The 20,785-nt window shown below is 37.3% G+C and overlaps 1 protein-coding gene across 4 annotated transcripts; it reads right to left on the minus strand.

Annotated features, from left to right (window-relative positions):
* Window positions 1–42: 42 nt before the first annotated feature.
* Window positions 43–19,772, minus strand: LOC115445757 (regulating synaptic membrane exocytosis protein 2). 4 transcript variants are annotated; one of them, XM_037444343.1, is made up of 22 exons: window positions 19,574–19,772; window positions 18,290–18,494; window positions 17,650–18,136; window positions 14,312–14,844; window positions 13,429–13,645; window positions 12,531–12,695; window positions 12,319–12,458; window positions 11,770–12,015; window positions 11,560–11,697; window positions 11,326–11,484; window positions 11,112–11,198; window positions 10,660–10,786; window positions 9,945–10,078; window positions 9,748–9,856; window positions 8,999–9,188; window positions 6,946–8,801; window positions 6,691–6,837; window positions 6,355–6,499; window positions 3,208–3,370; window positions 674–871; window positions 395–529; window positions 43–152 (listed from the first exon to the last, which is right to left on the minus strand). In XM_037444343.1, exons 1-22 carry the CDS (start codon window positions 19,681–19,683, stop codon window positions 150–152), a joined length of 5,694 nt encoding a protein of 1,897 aa, XP_037300240.1. In that variant the 5' UTR covers window positions 19,684–19,772; the 3' UTR covers window positions 43–149. The 4 variants fall into 4 exon arrangements, with proteins under 4 accessions (XP_037300240.1, XP_030028019.2, XP_037300241.1 ...); XM_030172159.2 differs by having other exon boundaries at window positions 6,946–7,073; window positions 19,574–19,770; XM_037444344.1 differs by lacking the exons at window positions 14,312–14,844; window positions 18,290–18,494; window positions 19,574–19,772 and having other exon boundaries at window positions 17,650–17,836.
* Between the last annotated feature and the right edge of the window lie 1,013 nt (window positions 19,773–20,785).

Below are 20,785 nucleotides of genomic sequence, written 5' to 3' on the forward strand. Positions count from 1 at the left end.
TTATTCTTTTCGTTTTATAGAAAATTTACTATATTTAAGATATTTTGCGTTTTATCATGATATTAAAGCAGTATCAATAAATGTTATTTGGACAAGTTTTTAAGGTGATATATTTTCATCATATAGCGCCGACACTGCCGCAGGAGTAGTTACTGAAAAAAAAAGTTCACGATTAGGTACTCTATTGTAGATAAACAACAAATTATAGTCAATATATTATTTTTGATTTTTAAAATTATAAGTATAAACAGAATTTGAAGTTGTCTGATCCAGTCATTTTTAATAGCGATACTTTTAACCTAGCATGTAAACTTTGTGGTCAGATTTAGGTTTTAAGATATGTTGTGCGTCCCTGACAGTTAGGATACTCAACAAATATGATTAATTAACGTACCAAAGACGTCGTCCCGAAGAGTTTGTACCATCCAATAACAATGTTGGATAGGTTTAGGTCATCGAGCATGATCTGTGCCACGCCCATGAATACCTTTTTCCCTTCAATGCGACCATAGTCACCCCACACTGTGACCTGAGAAAAATCGAAAATTGCTTGTTACGACTTATAACTTCAGTCAGCTTTTGATGTAGACATTGTGGTTGATTGCCCTTAATTTAATAATTTCGTACGTTTTTCGGGGAACACACTTTTATTTTCGTTTAAGTTTTTACTTACTTGTAGGACACATCCTTTGAAGTTTTCTCTAAAAGTAAGTGTCTGTTGGTAGAGCGGGTCGAGAGTGCGGCGCGCCGTACTCGTCTTGGCTTTAGCTATACAACGCTTGCCGCTGACGAGGTACACCTTAACATAAGGCGCCGGTAATGTCCGACTGCCTTGTCTAGCCTGCAACCCGCGTGCACGTATCACCTCCACCTATAAATTATAACAAAATGTTTTACAACCTATTCCAAAACAATTCAAAATGCTAACTTCAGATGCATATTGAAAATGGACCAATCTAAGTATTTTTGAGTAACTAACGGAAGCCTTTAGACTGGTTTTTTCTAAATGTTCGTTCAAAGTTCGGGATAGACGTTCATTATTAACGCCCGAAATTAATAATGTATCTACTATCCAAGACTGAAACCTATCTTAGATTGCCGACTATCTTTCGATTGGTCTCCTATCGGCATGCCAATATCTTAACTCGCCTATCCGTGCTTGCCTTCAACGATAGATCGCTGGCAATCCTTTCAAGATGCGTTCCCTCCTGACCATGGCATTTTATGCAGAATAGTCCATTCGTAAAAAAATACTTCTTGTATTTTCCATACAAACTATTCGTTTCAATATTTGCCTAATTGCGAAAAATAAGAATTGGAGCAATAAAAAATATTTTATGTATTTTAGCCCTCAATAGAAACAATTAACAATTAGTACATGTCATATTTAAGATACAAACTTTTTAATTACTTTCAAAATGGAACGTGAGTAATGTGGTTGCTAACATATTTTGACACTGAAGTTTAATAACATTGTTCATAATATATTAATAAATCTTTAAAGGATTTAGTTTTAGTATGAAGTACGCAGTAAACTCGGTGCCATATAATAATAATTGGACTCTGTACACATTATCCAGTGTTATGTAACAAATTACAATTCCGTTATACATAATTGTTGCATAACTTTAACCGTTTATGCAGCGCACGTAACGGAAGCTCTCAAAAGTAATCAATTTTAGCCGTTTTGGTCCCATTGGTCATAGTGTGATGATATACATATACCCTATAATAGCCATCCTCAATAAATGGGCTATCCAATACTACAAGAATTTTCAATTCGAACCGGAAGTTCCTGAGACCAGCGCGTTCAAACGAACATACTCTTCAGCTTTATATAATAGTATAGATAATGTATGGAAATTTTGTCTGTTTCTATGTTTTAACTTTCAACTAATAAAACTATGTTAATTTGTAATTATTATTTTGAATTACACATGTAGATAAGCAATAAAATAAATAGCAGTGATTGTAAAGGTATTTTATTTTACTAAGTAAAGAAGTTATTTGTTAATGCTGTTCTTTCTCCAACATCTTGATTCTCTATATTGTTCTCATAATTAATAATATCAGCAGTTGATAATTCCACTTCAGTTGGAATTTCCTCTAGCCTGTGATTCCGACAAATATTGTGCAAAACTGCAGTTACAATTATTATTGTTTGAACTTAAGGTAAAGATAAACGCAATGTCAATGCAATCACAGGGAAGCGACGTTTCCATGTACCAAATGTCCTGAAAAAGATAATATAAATATTTCCTATTCCTCAGCAAAAGTTGATGGAATGGAGAAACACCATAGTTCCTGAAAAAACGAAACAATTGTCCCTTGTTTGTACCTATCTAATAGTTCGGTAGGTACGGTATTTTTTGTAAATAATGTCAAAAATTATTTACCTTGTACATAGAAGTAACACGAATATACGAGATCAGTTTAACTAACACTGATTGGCAAGCAGATTTCGAAAGCCTAATCCAAACGTGAAATCAAACTCATCCAGGGTCTGCATGTAGTTAACTCTTTTCATTACCCGTGATGAACCGCGACTTCAGTTTCGCTATCAGTATCGCTAGTCCCTCCAAATCACTGTCGTCACTGTCACTAGAGAATATGGATATTTCCATTGCCTTTTCGTTTCCCTTAAAATCAGTGTAATCGATATTCAAAACATATGGAGTAAACTGAGGAATTGGTCCGATTGGAAAATGCGATTGTTTACAACAATCAAATCAAATGTCAAAACGGGTAGATAGAGTATTGGCAAGCGTAAACTGTCATTTTCAAACAGAGGGTAATCTATGATCTGTAATCCGTCCTCTCAAAGATTGATTATTGTTAGAGATAGCTTACTCAATCTATGGATTGGTTATTGGCATGCTTTATCCATAAAAACGAATGAATTATCAATCTTAGATGGCATACATTGGATTAGGATTGGTTATTAATTTCGGGCGTAAATCGGCCGTTAGGCGTCTGTCAGATGTTTCTATTGTTCCATATATTATTTCCGAATGCTTATAAATAATCTGTGTTTGTTAGTATAGTAGATGATAATAATATGCTGCCTGGGCTAAGTTACAATGTTACAAATTAAAAATTATTTAATTGAAAACGGAATATTTTGGTTCGAAAATAGAATAGAATATTTGAAGGCAGATAAATTAGTTTTGTGTAATATTTCAATTAGTATAAATATAAAGTTGTAACCTCTAAGAATCCTTTTTGATAGCACATAGAGAGCTGTACGTCTCCCAAGGTAGGGGCGCCGAGTAACTGTCTGCCCACAAGTTGTCCCGGACCTAAGCCGTCGATAAAGTCCGAGAGTCCGCCGCCGTCGGAAGAACCCGAGCCGCGCATTCCAGGCGACCATCTGATATTAAAATTATTAACATTTTCTTAATATTCATGGGGAAATTTAAAAAAAATAATTGTAAGTTTATAAATTTTCTTATTAAATACGAGAATATTAAGTCCAGACGCTGGTTTGTTTCTAGTTGATTAAAGGAAAAGTATATTTGAGTTATGTTGATTTCCTTTAAATTTTAATTTGAAAAAAGATGAATGAGAATAATTTATAAATAATGTGCACGGCATTTAATAACCTATATTATATTAAGCATGTAACAGGTTTCTTACTTAAATAATAATATTATTTGTCTCTAAGAGAATTCTATGGGTATTTATGATACTGATTAATGATAGTATATAAAATACAGAATTATATACTTATTATCTAAGGTATTCTATTTTCTTTAAATTAAAAAGTAAGGGAGAAATTTAAAAGTGATCAAGGGTGATTATCAAATAAATGGATCTATAGTTAACAGCATAACATAATTCACAATTTCTTAATATTCGCAACTACAATAGATGGCCATAAATACAACTATGTTATAACAACATTGATACAATAGTGAAAAAGGGCGGTAGTCTTCGGATGTATAAAGTAGTAAGTTGGATAGTAAGGTAATAAACATACGTGGATTCAGTTGCTATGTACTATAGTAGAATCATATAAATTCTTTTGACTGTAAAAGGTGCTAGAGAAACACTACAGAATGATATTCTGCGTCTAATTTAGAAGTTTTGTATTACACAGTGTGGTGCTAATTGTATATAGTCGACAGTTTCGTTATTTTGAAAATTGTTAGTTTATATTTGGTATAAGAAGTACATCACTCACTATGCCCATTTAATATATAACTTTTGTAGTAATAATTATTATTGGTGGTAGAGTTAGGGTGCTCAGTTTTACCCATTAGTTAGGTGGCTGGTTACATAATATAATATCAGAGTTAAATAATGTTATGATGAATGTGTTGTTAAAAAACATTAAGTTATTTACTTAATATGGGTAAACTAGAACATAACTTGTTACATTTAGAAAATAAATTATGGTCATTAATTTTTATTATTACATTTTCATCCAATTGTATGTTCATAGGGAAATTTTAAATTCTGTTGTGTTTCACTAGTTCAAAATATTATGATTAATTAGTTGCTAAAGAAAGCTCTAGGTTTTATTCCTGGAGATCAATATTATTACATTACATACTTTGTGCAGTACAAATATTGACCCGGCGATTAAGTAACAAATTAAAATACTGTAAAGGCAAGTATGGTTTTTAAGTTATTAGGCGACATATTTATATCATAAAAAATGTAACAGCTTACAAATTATGAAAAATCGTCTCGATCCCCATATCTAGAACACCAGTATAAGACATTGGCTTCACTTTGATCTGTAAAAATGCCTAACTTCATGTGTTAAGGTTTTTTTAAACATTGGACTGCATACTGTCAAATATTTTGTAATGTATAATATTACTGCGATAAGCAGATAATTATTATATTCTCTGTATTTTTTTTATGGAACGTATAATTTTGTGAATCTATGTCTGTGGGTGTGAAACATGCAATATGGCAATTGTGTACGATGTGTCCGTAATGTGTAACATCGATTAGACAAATGTATATTGACCAAATAATCCAAATAACAAAAATGTGCAAAACATCGCAATCTTCCAGGCAACATTTATCGTCCAATCATACTGATTAATATGTCTTTGCTAAAGCGTTCCCTGAATACGACATCGACCTGTGAACTTCATGTAGCCCATAGGTTATTGAAAACTTTAACAAAGTAGATATCGTTGGAATGTACCCGGAGATAAATGTAGCTTTTGTAATGCATGGCAGTCGAGAGGGTGCTTTGCCTATGCTGTTACCGTTGCGTGCTCAACAGAAAAGAGAATGAGTGAGATACATCAATACAGACCGTCATGCGTTTAAAGACGAAAGGCAAACAGAGAGGAGAAGATAAAAAGACAAGAGCAACATCGATGCGCACATAGAGGATTCGAGTCGAGGTTGTCGACGAACGGAGCGGACGAGCGAGCGACTTACGAAGATCCCTCCGAGCTAGATATGGAGACGAGGCTGGCGGCGCACACCTCGTGCGAGCGTTGGAAGCTCGTGGTGGCGGGCCCCGACCGCTTGCGTCTCGCGCCGCTGCCGCCTTCCACGCGACTCGCGCGCGCTGTCGCCGCCACACGCCACACATCACCGCAATGTACATTCAGTATACACCAAACAGATATACCCTATGTCATACAACTATATACACCTTACGCAATTACTTCAGTTCCGTTCATGTACACTGATGTCTGATACACGGACCTTGTGTTCACATCCTATAGTCTGTGTATAGTTTCACATATATTATAAGTTTTTGCTATCAAATAATACGAAATACAGCTCGAGAAACCTTTTTTAGTTTTGTTTGATGACAACTTAAAAATGATATAAGATGGTCCAAAATTAAAAACGAATGGAAAAAACTGACGTAGAATCCTAATTTTAGAAATTGGAATGTGGATTGAATTTATTTGCAACATCAATGCACTGCTCATTTATAAAAAATAGTGATTCAATTAATTTAAACGTTGTATGTAAAAATTAAGTTTCACATGAGAGTCTATTGTGGATTGCGTTCTGCTTTCATTTACAATAATTATGTATGAACGTGTTGTTAGAACGCCTATCCTACCTATCTAAAGAAACTGCTGTTGTCATTTAATTACTTGTTCAATTACCAATATCGACAAGTAAAGCTGACTACATAGCTAACTATACAAAGCAACATTCCACATACAAATTAATATGCCTTATTTGACCGGCATGCTTTACTCTTCCGTATGAGTTTTTCATGCAAATCCTCTCGCCTCTATTTCATTTTGGATACGAGGGGTGTGTCGATTATGGTTATGAGACCGCGTGATCTACCGCCCGGCCGCCGAGTGCACTATTGTTTCAATGTCGCCTGTTTGTATTTGTACAGAGTGCACCGCGAACCTGTCATCGTCGTTTTCGCTTGAGGCGGACGACGCCCGCGAAACTCCAGCGCCTCCTCGCATTTCGCCGGGTACCACTTCTTCGCTGCGTTGCACCGTAAAGGAATTTTTGCCACGTTTACCGAAACCTAACCTCCGCTTTCGTCCTGTCGATGATTTTATTTACAATATACTTAGTTTATTCTTAGAATTGTTATGAACATATTGACTTCATTCTAGATATCACGAACGCAGTCACTGACGGTGTGTTGCAGCAGTGCTTAAAACATGTACGTAAATGTGGGGATAAAAAATAATCAAGTGTAGGTAATATTAATGTCGGTAGTGTAGAGTTCACCTGTGGCTGAAAGCTGCGAAGTAGAATTACTCTTCTTGCCCATCCCGGGACCGAAGTAATCACGCGGTTCGGCCTTGAGAAGCACGTCGTCGCTGGCGGGCTCCAACTCGCTGGTTCCGCCTAGAGCCGTGTCACTTAGACTTCCATCTTTAAAAATGTAATAACACATAGCACATTATATTTTGTAGTATCTACAAATTGTAAAGGAAGAATAATCTAATTATAACCCACTTACATTTACAAAAATAATTTTACCTGCTTTCTCATCAGGTGGCACGTCGGCATTGCTGAGACTGCGCGTGAATTGCCCGCGTCTAGACTCGCGCCTTTCCAATGGTTGTTGCTGATTGTTACGTCCATTTTCCCGACCACCGTAATCGTTGCTGTGGTTTGATTTCCGTCGCCTCATCGATTTGTCGCATTGTTTCATTGATGATATCGGCGAAAGTTGATTATTATAATACCCATCACGTTGGTTGTATTTCGTTGGCGACATTGGTGGCGATTGAGCATTATAGTATGTGGTCGATTGTTCCGGAGAAGGCGGTGTCGTTGCCTCGTGATTATAGTGATGAGTGTCGTCAAGTGGCAGGTATGAGGCGGTGGGAGTGAGCGCACGACGTTGACGCGAGCCAGGGGTCGAGGGAGAAAGAGCAACAGACAAAGAATTAGCTATTATACGAAATTCATGATCTAATTGATTACTTGACGCTAAAGATCGTGAACGAATCCGAGCTTTTTTTATAATGGACGGTAATGGTTTTCGTAATGATAAATCTATGCTAGGTTGAGGTGATTGAGAATCGGGTGAGTAATATTCTTGGAAGGTTGGGACTTCGTTTATACTAACAGAATGGCCATGTTTTTTCTTTTCGATACCATCTTGATTAGACGTATCCTTTTTAGACATATGAGTCATTTTTTTAAATATATCTTTAATATCATCTTGTGTTGTTAAGGCAGGAGAGCCTTTTAATACGAGTAATGAATCTGAATATCGTCTTTGGGAATCAACTTTGCGAATAAGCTGTGGGCTATTTTGCGATTCAATTGATTTTTTAAGAGACGGTGTATCTTTTTCTATACTCTTTTGTATTTCTGTAGGATGTGCAGCATCATCCGATTCGTATGAACTTTTTATATCCAATGATAAATACTTTTTCCTATTGTTATGTTCTATTTCCAACTCATTTTGATATTCAGCTTGCGTATCATCAATAACTACTGTTGTTTCGCAAGGTTCCTCGGTGTCCGTGTTACTTTTATTGTCGTAAATACCATGTTCGGATAATATTTCGTTATCTTTGCTATTGTAAAATATATCAGATTGTGGATTCGGATCCGTGGCTTGAACTAAGTCTACACATTTATTAATGCTCATTTCAGTATTATCATCGATTTTATGATTTTTTACCGTATTGATAACCTCATTGAAAGAAGGAATTTTAGGAAGAGACCGTACTATAGATTTACGAAAACTTTCTACGTTAGGTAGTCTTCGCTGTGTTTCATATAATTTTTGGAATTGGTTACTATGAGGATTTGTTGTTAGTGGATGTTTGAAACTGTACGATATTCCGTTTGGTAAAGTATGGATCCTATTTCTCAAACTGTGCTGCCGGGATTTTATTTGACTTATTGGTGGATCATGATACGTATTTTTTGTTTGAAATGTATCTTCAAAATCTAAAGAATTAAAATAGTCGTAATTGATATTTTGATTTTTGTGTGACATTTGGAATACACAATCTTTTCTGTTTTCTGCAATTTTATGCGTATTGTTATACATGGGGTTTTCAGGACAACTATTACTTCGTTCATAAGCGTGACGATAAGAGCATTCTCTACAGGCGCCAGCAGAACGGCTGCGGGCGAGTATGCGCCGTAATCGGCGGGTGGGGCGACCGCGGTACGACATCGGCATTGACACCATATTGATATCTCTTCGAGATCTTAGTCGTCGTCGGATCACGCGTTCCCCGCCAGCCGACATGCACACGTGAGGCAACATACGTGGGGATATTCTATCAAAATGATGAAATGTATCAGGGACGGGAGTAGCGCTATCGCACGAGGAAGACGTGCTATTGGGAGGGAGAATTCGTCTGTGGCTGTAAAATTACGTGAATAATCAATGAACACATAGTAAATATTCTGATAAGTACCTTAGAAAGCTATCATGCCTTAGGTATTTTAATATTTGTTATGTACCTTACTTAATGTTACATGGCGTTGCAAGAGGTAGGTAATTTTCAACCGTTTATTGATTTCATCAATTGTTGTGTATATAGTTTTAGATATAGCCTACCTGAGCATGCGAGTTGGACGTGGTCGTTCCGATTGTGTGCTGAAGGCGCTGGAAGTGACGGAGGCGACTGATTCCAGGTCGGAATCGGCGGCGGCAGCGTCAGGGGAGAGCCGTCGACGCGGAGCCCACGCACCGCCACTGCGCGCTGCTAGTTCAGAGTCTGACAAACCAGCATAGTGACGCTCCCAACCTGCACCGCCAATCACCGTCACATTCTCGTTGCTTAAAGATCCCGAATTTTTATTATAAACTATTTTCTGAATAAAACTGTGTATTGGATGGAACAGAAACAAACATAAGTAGGCATCTTCTACTCACCACTAGTTTTTTCTTTCCCTTATGGCAAATGATTTTTTTTTGGAAATAATTATTTTTGCGTTCATACCGTTCACAATATTTTATTATATTAATTTTAATAGTATATCTTTGTTTACACTAAGATTTACTATAAAAATAAATATATAAAAAGGCCACACAACGTATCAGAACTCTTGTGTGTGACATGAGCATCCATGTTGATTTTGATCTTTTTCTTACTCTAAATTAGAAGCCAACTGTGGTACAAAACGTTTTTACTTTTCATGAAGGTCATTGTTGCCTTATTCCACCCAATACTTATTTAGAGGCGTGTGGATACGAGGGTTTTTTCCGTGTAGTTGGGGCTTGGGATTTACTAAGTATTCTAAAAGCTGGGCAATGTTTATTTGAGAGTGATGTGTATTCACAGGTAAGGCTATGCGTGTATTGACCTTGCGGGGTGCTGCGGTACGTGAGAGTGGCGCCAATGTGGTGCGGGGCGATCCACTTACGTTCTTCAAGGTCCGCCGACACCTGAGCTCGCACCGCTCTTTGGGCATTCTGTTTTAACATTAGAAAATATTATATTTACACTGCAGCTTAAACTTTTGCCTATAGTATTAGTTCGGTGAGCGTATTTGTTTAGTACCTGATGCGGAATTTGTGGCAGCTGACGTTTCTTAGGGCTAGTGGTCGGCGTCGCGGTGGCGGATCGAGACTGGAATCGTGGCGTGTACGCGTGTGTCGGGAGGCGCGCGGTGTCATTACCACGTTCTTCAGTTGCTGCAATATTTCCATTCTCCTTTTTATCTTAAGAAGTGTAATGTGGTAAACTATCGACATAAGATACCACAGTGACAAACATGAAAAAGATATCAAGTAGAAACGATGCTTCAACAGCTGCTGTATAAGATGAGCCAAAAGGTAAATCATCTTGAACAAGGTCACATGCATAACGAGTATAATATGGAATGAAAAAGTAATGGAAATGTCGACATATAGTATTCGTGGACAATTTGTCAATATGTATAATAAAACTCTACATAAATGGCAAAGTGAACACCTAAAAAGAATAGCGTGCTCTTATCTGGTAGATAAGGATGAGGTTAGTGGAAAATGCGTGAAATATATGTGAAACAGAACGAGGAAGTCAAACAGTAAGTGGTAGAGTGAAGTGGTGATGAGCAAACGCGACGAAAATGTGCACGTTTCAACAGTGTTCCGTGCGGGGTCGGAGCCCGCTATCAACTTCGACGTCCACGGACCAATCTGGAATTGGTCAAAACGCCGATGTGATCTCATCGCTCATTGGCGTTTCGTATAGGGATTGGTTGGTAGAGTCGAATCGGCGCCGGGTGCGGCACCTGTGTAGCGCCAGGCGTCGCGGTCGGCCGGCGGCGACAGCGAGCGGCGCGGCGACTTGCTGCGCGCGCGCGCCGGCCGCGCCACGCCCGCCGCCGACTGCGACCGCGCCACGCTGTACCCCGCGCTCTGCCACACACATCATATTACTATTATAAACTAGTCCTATGTATCAACTATTTTTAAATGTTATTGTTTTTTTTTTAATATTTGGTAGCTAGCTATTAGGTAGGTGTTAATTATATTTTATAGATCCTGCAATAAACTATGTATATTGTATATACATAATATATTTTTTTCATTAAGTGGGTAAGTATCGATACAGGAAACAAATGGATGATTTTAATCTAATAATTATGCTACGGGGGTAGTCACAGCCGTTAACTCAGCACTACAGCTGTTGTTTAGTCTTAGGTATGTTGCAAACATTACCAGTAAGTATATAGTAACTAACCCTTTCTCTAGTCATGCCAGCTACACGCACGCGGCCTGCTGGAGACATGTCCCGGCGGCTACATCGCACTCCTTCCATTTCTATTCGCTGCAAAGAAAGAGATAGAGATGAAAATGGATTAATTGATATAAGTACATATACGTATGTTAATTTTTCATAAATATTTGTCATGGGTTTATAATTTAATTTAACTTGAAATTTCTTTTACTCTCACTTCGTTTGAAGGTGGAGGACTGGAACTTGAAGCAAGACTTGAAAGCGAATGGTGCCGTCGTAAATCGCACTCGCTGGGCGTATCCGAGTCCGAGAGTCTCGATGTAGAAGTGGAAGGTGGCGATAAATGTTCACCGTCCGCTTCCTCCTCACGGTACCTCTGTGTATTTGAATACCATTAGAATACAGAGAAAATAGAAAACTATTAATTTTTTTACATATCGTCCAAACTTACACTATAACCTGACGCCTCTTCGTGTGGTTTGAGTGTGTACCAGTTCGGCTCATGGTTAACGACAACACTGTCAAGATCCAGTAAAACCTCGCCCAGAAAATCATTTGGACCGTAGCGGTTTAAGTCCCACACAGTAACCTAAAAAAATACACCTATAGTAAGAGTAACATACCCAAACACAGTTACATTATAAAATATAATAGCAGTTACCTCTAATGTTCTTTTCTTTATGTCAGTAATACGTATACCGCAATAAACAAAAGTTTGATTCCATCTGGGCTCTAGAGTGCTGGCTAATGTTTTCGTTCTCCGTTTACTTTTTTCACTTTTGTCTGGTAATAAAAATATTTTGGCATATGGACATCTCGGGGAGCCGTCAGGGCGTGGGTTAAGACCGCTGGCGCAAACAACCGTCACCAGGAGTTGCAGAGCAGTAATATCGAAGTATATTTTCAGCTGCGTAAGAAATGTCGATGATTAAATTTATAAAAATTATAAACCTCTATCGTGTGGCCGAGTGGTAATAACGTAATGTAGAGATAGCTACGGATAGATATATTTTACAGGAGAGTTTTGATACAAATATACATACTTTATAAACCTGATCTAGATAATTTTTAAACCTCTTAAAAAAGTTGAGTTTTCATCTCAATGTCATTTTGAACAGATCATGCTTATCAAATGTAGTCATCGGTTTGCACTTTATCTATCGGTTCGTGTTCAGAATGTAATATAAATAGATGAATTCAAACTTCGTACTTGTATGCGTCCAGCCACATTGGCGTTGTGGTGATTGTGTCGCGCCATTCGACGACGGGAGTGCACATCGGGGGAGCCTGGAGATGTCACAAGTACACTCGGTTTTTCGCCACACCCGCCTATAACTTCCGTGTATACTTCTGTCCGAACATATCATAAATGCGTTATTGGAATTTACAGTTTATTGTAATTATAACAGAACAATGCGGCACCTTTGTGAGTTCTCCAGGGCTGCGCCGGCGGCCGGTTGGGCGGGAGTGGCCGAGACACTACCAGCTCTACGTGAGAGTCGTGCTTACTGTCCGCTACCACAGCAGCAACTTCTTCTGCACTTCGGTTTTGCAACGGCACCCCGTTCCATTGTAACACTTCATCACCTGCGAAACAAGATAATATGAAATAAAATCAAATTGATTCACTAAGAAAACAAAATTACTCACGAGTTATGACTAGTAACTACCGTCATGTGTATAAAGATCTGAAATTATTGTAACGAAATATCAATATAATCTCTCGAGTTTTAAAATCCAACAATTTTGTGTCCTTGCAAATTTACAACTCCTCAAGGAATTGGTGCACTGTAACTGCAAAAACTTAATTATATTCCTTACATTCTTCATGTTCTCATTATTGTTAATTTATAAAACAAAAAATAATATTGTTGATTTTGTCGCAACTCTTAATAGAATAAAGGAGATACTCCGCAATCTCGTCTGTTTAGAACTGTATTAAGGAAGAATTTATCATATTGCCAATATTAACCCAGACTGGCTCTACCACAACTGCAAAGTCGCAAGGAATTTTGCCATCAACGACTGAAACATAATATTAAGTGCTTCCATTTAACTAATCTTTCATTGCGTTTCTAAATTATTTTTTTATTTAATAGACATATTTTTGATGTTATTTCTTGAGAAATATGTTTTAATGCATTTTATAAGTATATTGTAATGTAAGTGTAAGTCAGTGTGACCGATGAAAGCCCGGTTTCTAACAACCGCAACCATCCATGATATTTTTTTGTGCTGTTAACTTATTTTTAATTAGGAGTTCTAAACAATCTGATTGGAATTTAACTCTCGAGAGTTTATTAATAGGATCCGTACTTACTAATTCTCAGTTGTCCCTCTAAATCAGCTATAGATCCTTTTTTGACTTTTTCAACCACTGCCCCACGTGTGCCGTCGGGTAACAGTTTACCTCCTACGACCTTAAGTCCCAGGATTGCCGCTGAAGAATGGGAACTACCTTCCACCACACTTTTTCGGAGCACCATGTGACCAATCATGCGTGTCCCGTCAACAGACATTTGCCAGCTCAGCGGAAACTGTTTAATGGTAATAAATATTAATTTATAGTCTGTAGTAAGGCAGCTAAATTAATCAGAATGTGATTTTATATCCACGGTAAATATAAAATTGATCAGAAATATCAAACCGTTTAATACACGTACGTCATTGCAACAGTTCCATATAAGTTTATAGCATCCACATATTTTAGTGAAAAATACACAGGTGCACATTCAGAAGTAGGCAGCCAGAGCATGCTTAATGCTATCATGCTTCAGCCAAACGCAAACACATTTACTGTATACATACTTATTGGGTTATTACCGTATACATAGTTATAAATGATATTGAAGACTATAAAAATAAATGTATATATATCGCTATAGACACTATACAAATGTTTACGCCTACACTTTTGTAAAATCATTTAGCTATTTAGATTTTTTTTAAGATTTTTTTAAAGATGAAAAGATACAATATTCATCAATTATAGACATAATGCACATAAAATTATTAGGTAATATGTATGTAGGCCTATACCTAGACTATAACAATGTTTATAAAGCAGGAATATTATTTTACTATGACATGCGAATACAATAGATATTCATGACGGTTAGTGCCATTACATTAAATTACTTTTGAGACTAACCGTAAAACTTATTATGTAAGAGTAGGCAATCATTGCAATATGAGTTGTATACCTTTGGGCAATCGCCTCTGTTCGAGTCTTCACTGGAGGTGAAGGTGCTAGAGGTATCAATACCCGAGTCTTTGGTCGCAGAGTCTTGGCTGGTCTGTCGTTCGGACTCCCAGCGCAAAGACGCCCAGTCATGGGGGGCGCCTGACGCATCGCGTCCGCCGCGTGGAAATGTCGCAGCGCCTTCGTGTCCATCGAAACGAACAGTTTTTTTTCTTCTCTCCGTAAAACGTCTATTGTCTGCGGAGTCTTCCCACAAATAGGCACTCTTATACACGGTTCTATCAGGGCGCGGTCCCAAATCTGGTGCGTATGGGCGTAGATACGCGCCCTCACTATCGTCGCGAGCTCTCCATCGACAATCAGTCACTGAATCAAAACTGCGTCCCCCCGTGGGAGCTCTTGCTTCAAAATGACTGCGCGGCTCCGTTTCGTAACCGACCGGCGAATGATTAGTCAAATTGTAATAATTATTGGCAGCCACGTTGGCGCTGCGAAGATGCGGGTGCCGAAGAGAAGCACACGCCTCTAGTTGTCCTAAGAACGATATTCTATATATAGCCAAAAGTTTTGCATATGTCTAAAGGTTCACGTAACGAATTGCTTTAATTATTTGTTTGCTATGTTTATTATCCCGTTTTTACGCGCCCGGAACCGTTTTTTTAAAGATAATATGTATTTATATTCATATTCACTGTATGTCTCGAAATCCGTCATGCAACGAGATAGACTAAACACGGCTTACGTACTAATGCATAAACATTTTTGGGAAGATGTTCTTACCGTACCGTGGCGAAGGGTGATCAACTATAAACGTATAATCCAGTGCAATAAGGTTTAGTTAAGCATACCACGGAACACAGTCAAATTAAATGGATATATATATATATATATATATATATATATATATATATATATATATATATATATATATATATATATATATTAGGTAAGTACATGTAATATATATTCAAAATTTCAATCTAGTCTCCGTCTGAAATCTTACGAAATATACGAAAACAGTGTTTAATTTTTATTAGTGACCGACTACAAAATTGGTAACCAGTAGACAAATATTTTTTTGGTTTTAATTAAGTGGTTTTTGAACGCGGTATAATTTTTTATTAAAAAGTTTTTAATTTTTTGGTTTTTTTGTTAGTAAAAATCAGTACTTATGCGTTGACGATATTATAGTGAACGACATAATTTTAGGAAGTTTTCTGATGTGTCTCTGAAGTCAAGGGTCCAACAACAGTGAAATTTATATGGGACCCACAGGAAGAACTACTTAGATTTGAAATAAAAAAGAATTAAAAAAAATAATTCATAAAGTTTATTTAAAAGATAAACCCTATATGGAAGATTAAAAACCTATAAATGTTATAGTGTTTAAGTATAAGATTAAAAATACGTTTAAATATCTATTTTAGTAGCCGAATCACGTTGTAGATGGCATAAATAAAACCGAACTGGCTGGTGACAATGCATTTATAAAGTTGTGTAGAGTCCCTGAGATGGCAGGAATCGTTCATTGTCATGAAAAAAAAAATACAGTTGTGTAAATCAGACATAGTCCGTCGTTTGAGCTTCAATCCTGGTGACTAGTCAGTAAATCCGCAATTGCCATAGGTTAAAAGAGACGAGGCTATGTGCCCACTGATGTTTTCTGGGGATATTTTCAGTACAGCGTACTGTCCTGCCATCGATTGGATTCTTCAAAGATGTGATTTGGAACTTTAAAATTCGTTCACTATAACTGTGTTCCGTCATTTTGCATTTTAGAATATTATTGCACATGATTATGAATGAAGGTTCGGAAAATATTTAAGTAATAGGTATTGATTGTTAACACAGTAAAATGTCACGTTTGTTCTAAACAAAGTTGAAGCGGTGATCACGCACAAGCGGAAAGAATGTGTCAGCTTATCCAAGAAACATAGACAACCACCATAAAATTAATAGAAATATGCATTCACAAATCTAACAGTTTATAATAGACATATTAACAAGTAAGTACACTTCTTTTCGCCCAAGCATGCGTTTCATGTTTGAACCATAAATATCGTGCTTTTACTGCTTGGTTGGTGTAACTTGTATAGAACCCATAAATATAATGTGGTTAAAATAAATAGTTCTGAAGATAATAATGTACAAAGTAATCAATTTCTGAGAGGATAGATTTGGTTCAAACTTCAAATTAGAAGTACATTCACTATTCACTTTAAAGATATTAAAATTATGTCGATGGAGTAAGTAGTAAGAAATGTTAAAGTGTATTTTTAGATACCTAATTAGTGAATATTGTAAATGTACTCTATATAATATAAAAAATATGAGGGCTTGTAGCCTTCCAAAATTATTTTCAATTAGATAAGAGCCATCACAATTTTCAGAGGAAGAGAGATTTTGCGAAAACAGTAATATAATAGTTAATACTGACATCTAAAAACCAGCAATATACTTAATTACAAGTAATTAATACAACGCATAAATACATATTAATATGTTCCCGAAAAAACACGCCCTCTCAGTCTCTCACCGATAAAAACTTATTCATTTTGTCGTTTAACATCGCCTGACGTTGACTTCGGGAGCTGTCGGAACTGCTCCTATCTCTACTAGGACCTGTAAACAGGGGACGGTCAGGTGAAGTTCTGGGAATCCGTGGTAAACTCTAGACAGTGTAGGTACAGAGCAGCGCGCTGCGCGGCTACCGGGCGCGTAACTCGGTCATGTAAAGCAACACGTACGCACCAACACACATTATTTGGAAAATGTAGGAACTTTCTTAATATATTATGTTTTATTTAATATTATTTAAAAATAGATTTGAATATCTTAGTGGTTGAGTGTCTGAAAAACTGATTAACAATGTAGGTACAGAGGGCTATCTTAATATAAAGTCACAAAACAAGTGGACTGACGCTACATGGACTGATATGAAACGAAACTAAGCTACGTGCTTTATATATCTTTTAGTGAATGACGAAATTAGATGACCTGAAAAAAATCTGAAACTATTACTAGTGTCAGTAATACCTCGCACGGAACACCGTAATTTTACCATTTAATACCTACTTGAAATGTGATTGATGTGCCATTGTACGCATATTGTGATACACCTTGCCATTACTCTAAATAGATTACATTAAATATTGTTTTTGTATTTTATGTGTTTATGCCTGTCTGTGTTGAGTGTATGCTGTTTTTGTTTGTGTTTACTTTAACTTGTGTTTGTGTAAAAGGATCAGAACCAAAAAAATTATCGGGTGGGTAGGATTTTAGTATTATAAGTGGCAGGATTGGACCATGGGTGATCGGCAAGCGTGCGTAGGTACTTACCGCGGTCTCGATATTCGTCGTTTTCGTCAGATACACACTCTGGAACCTCGTCATCTGACGAAGACGACCGAGGAGGTAGAGTGGGATGTGTGACAGGTCCGTGCGGAAGAAGCTGCGTCGATGGTGGAGGAGGTGCGTTGGCGTCAGCTACTCCGTACGCTGCCTTTTGTCTCGGATGTACCAAATGCGGGTGTGTCCGAGCCAGGCCTTCCAGTTCCCCGTAGCATCTCGGCTCCTGTTGACTGTACTGACGACGGAGAGCACTACCTGATCTTTGAAATGGCTGGTTTTCCTTTTCGGCAGCGCTGTGTGCTCTTTCCAACTTTGGCCTTTTGTCAAGAGAACCGTCGGGCTGCGGTGGTAAGCCGCGCATATCAGATTCCATACGCCATAACATTGAATCTTGACCGGCACTTTTATGTATCCACTGTCCAGTTTTAGATAATAATTCTTGTTTTTTACGGCACAATATGCACACCCATATAACCTGTAAATATATTGAAATTAATGTTGCAATTAAACTGATGATTTCTTAAAAGCCAATGTTACACCATTAGAAAAAATAAATAGGGAATTGGATAATAATTAATAGGTTGCTTGCATCACTTCACAAAAATATTATTAATATATTGAAACCAACCTTGTTAGAACGTAAAGTGACTTTCCCACCACACCGAGCGCAACACCTCACCCTGCAGTAATGGCAAGAGTGACCAACCCCGTCTGCAAACTTGGTCTTCAGACAAATGTGGCACGTTGCAGCTAATTCGACGCCTGCAGCGCGATGCATCTCGTTCCTCGTACGAATCGTCTGTTCTAGTACAGCGACTTCGTCTTGCTTGCGCCTGTCAATGAGTACTTTAATAGCTCTTTATTTCTGTAGATATTCCAGACTCTAAACTAGAAATAATAATCTCGGGGTAATCTATGCTGAAAACTCTCTAAGTATCTCTCTATCACTTTTTTGTACAAGTGATTTTGTATTTCATTTCTCAATAAAAGAATAATGAGGAATCTAATAAAAATTAATACTTATATATAATACAAAACTTTCCTTTTGCTTATAAAAATTCGCATTGTAAGTATGTAAATTGTATATACTTGTTTAATATTACATAACAATAATAATACTATAAGTATTCTCTAATGATCTAATTAAAATTAAGTAATAAGTATATCATCACATTCTATTATGCTGAATGCTGATGTTAAATATATTATTGCCTATATTTGATATAATGTCTATCAAAGTAGGCACTTATGTAATAAAATGGTGATTTTCTTTAGATACTTTGGTATTACGCTACATTTTAGCCCTTCACGTTATATTAATATTTATATTTAGAATCCCCATTTGTACTGGACACTTCTTATTTCAGTAAAAGTTTAATATACCGCAAAAAATGATTATTAATTACACATATAAAAAGTTTTGTTTGTCGCTATATATATTTTACGCAGAGGTTTTCCATAAGAAGAGATTTATGCGCTGTCTAATTAAATTATTATGCAGCAATGTATGTACGTCATCAGAAATGACATTTTCTATCATGACTCATCCGATACCCTCTTTGTAAATTATTGATCTTGCTATACAAAACATAGCTTATTATCTACTGCAACAGATTACGACAATTGGAGAATGCGCAGAAGGAAAAATGATTGTTTTGTCAGTTACGACAATATGGACGAGATTTCTTTTGTAGGCAACTTTAAACCGGTCCATAACTTTACCGAGCTGCACTAGACGCTACATTATGTCTTATGGAAAATATTTTTTGTGAAATTTAATCTTTCTTGCCTTGTACTCGGTGTACAACTGATTTTCAGTAACGGGCGATAACACGAAATAGCGTTTTGTTGCATACGTGTAACTAGAGAGAGGGCGAGGCTGAAGCACTAGGGGCGATGTCTGTTGGCGCACCTCATGATTTCGTGTTCGCGCTGCTCCTCTTGCCGTTGACGCATAATGACTCCCTCGATGATGGCGCGCTCTTCGGGCGTGAGGTGCGACAGGTCCGGCATGTCGGCCATGGCGTGCGGCGGCGAGCCGCGAGCGGTGCGCGGTGCGCGGAGCCCGGTGCGCGGGCTCGCCGCGTCGCGCGTGCTGCGGTGCTGTGCCCGCCACTCCGACGGAGGTTTATTTAATAATGCCGCTCGAGCCAATGGCGCGCGCTGACCTGCTGACGTCAGCGCCTTTATTGATCTCTGTGTTGGTGGACTGCCCGCCCTGACGCGCCGCCGCGCTGTGCTCCTTATCGCATGCGTGCGCATATCCAGTGCTTATTTATGTGAACTCTTTATGTAAGTATCTATCTATACTAATAATATGTCGCTCAACACAATTAGGTATATCATTTTAAATACCTAACAATAAACATTTTTTTTTAATTTGGTTGAACTTAGATACAGTGTAGATCTTAGAGGTCGATAATACGTAGGTATTATGGGCGTACTAGCCTTTGAAAGAGAGCATAATTATAATTTATTTCATTACTAATATCAAACCCGGAGTAGATAAGTATAGGTAATCATCTCTACTCTGGGAGAAAAGGGATAATTGATTTTTTCCAAGCAGACGTCTTTAAAGTAGGTAGGTACCCACAGGTACCTAATTATAAACTTAAGACTTAGGAATTCACAAAGGATTGCCCGTACCTGCACTTCGTCGCGTCGAAAATGATTTCGTAATATAAATAAATTATTGCTTACAACCTGTAGGTATTATGTACATATGTCGAATTCTTCGACTAAGACTTTAATGACAAAGCCATAATGGAAGAAACCCAAGATCATTAGCAATACATATTATATTTAAAATTAGAACCTCATCAATCAAAACCTACAGGGTACTTTCCGTGAACTCAGAATCTTGAAATTTGGTATGAAGCAACGTCTTATAGTACAGATAAAAGAAAAATTGCGGAACCGTACATTTTTAATTACATCATATAATAAAAATATTTATAATAATTTTAAAATTACTACCCCGTTCCTCATGAACGCGTAGAGGTATAAAATTGAAATTCATATCAAATACTCAAGTCTATAATATCTTTATGCTGTAACAAAATCAAACTTTTATGTCAACGCAATCAAAAGGAACAGCAACTTAAGCCGCATATTTTCAAACTCG

Source organism: Manduca sexta, chromosome 28, assembly GCF_014839805.1.
Source record: "Manduca sexta isolate Smith_Timp_Sample1 chromosome 28, JHU_Msex_v1.0, whole genome shotgun sequence".
Classification (NCBI taxonomy): domain Eukaryota; kingdom Metazoa; phylum Arthropoda; class Insecta; order Lepidoptera; family Sphingidae; genus Manduca; species Manduca sexta.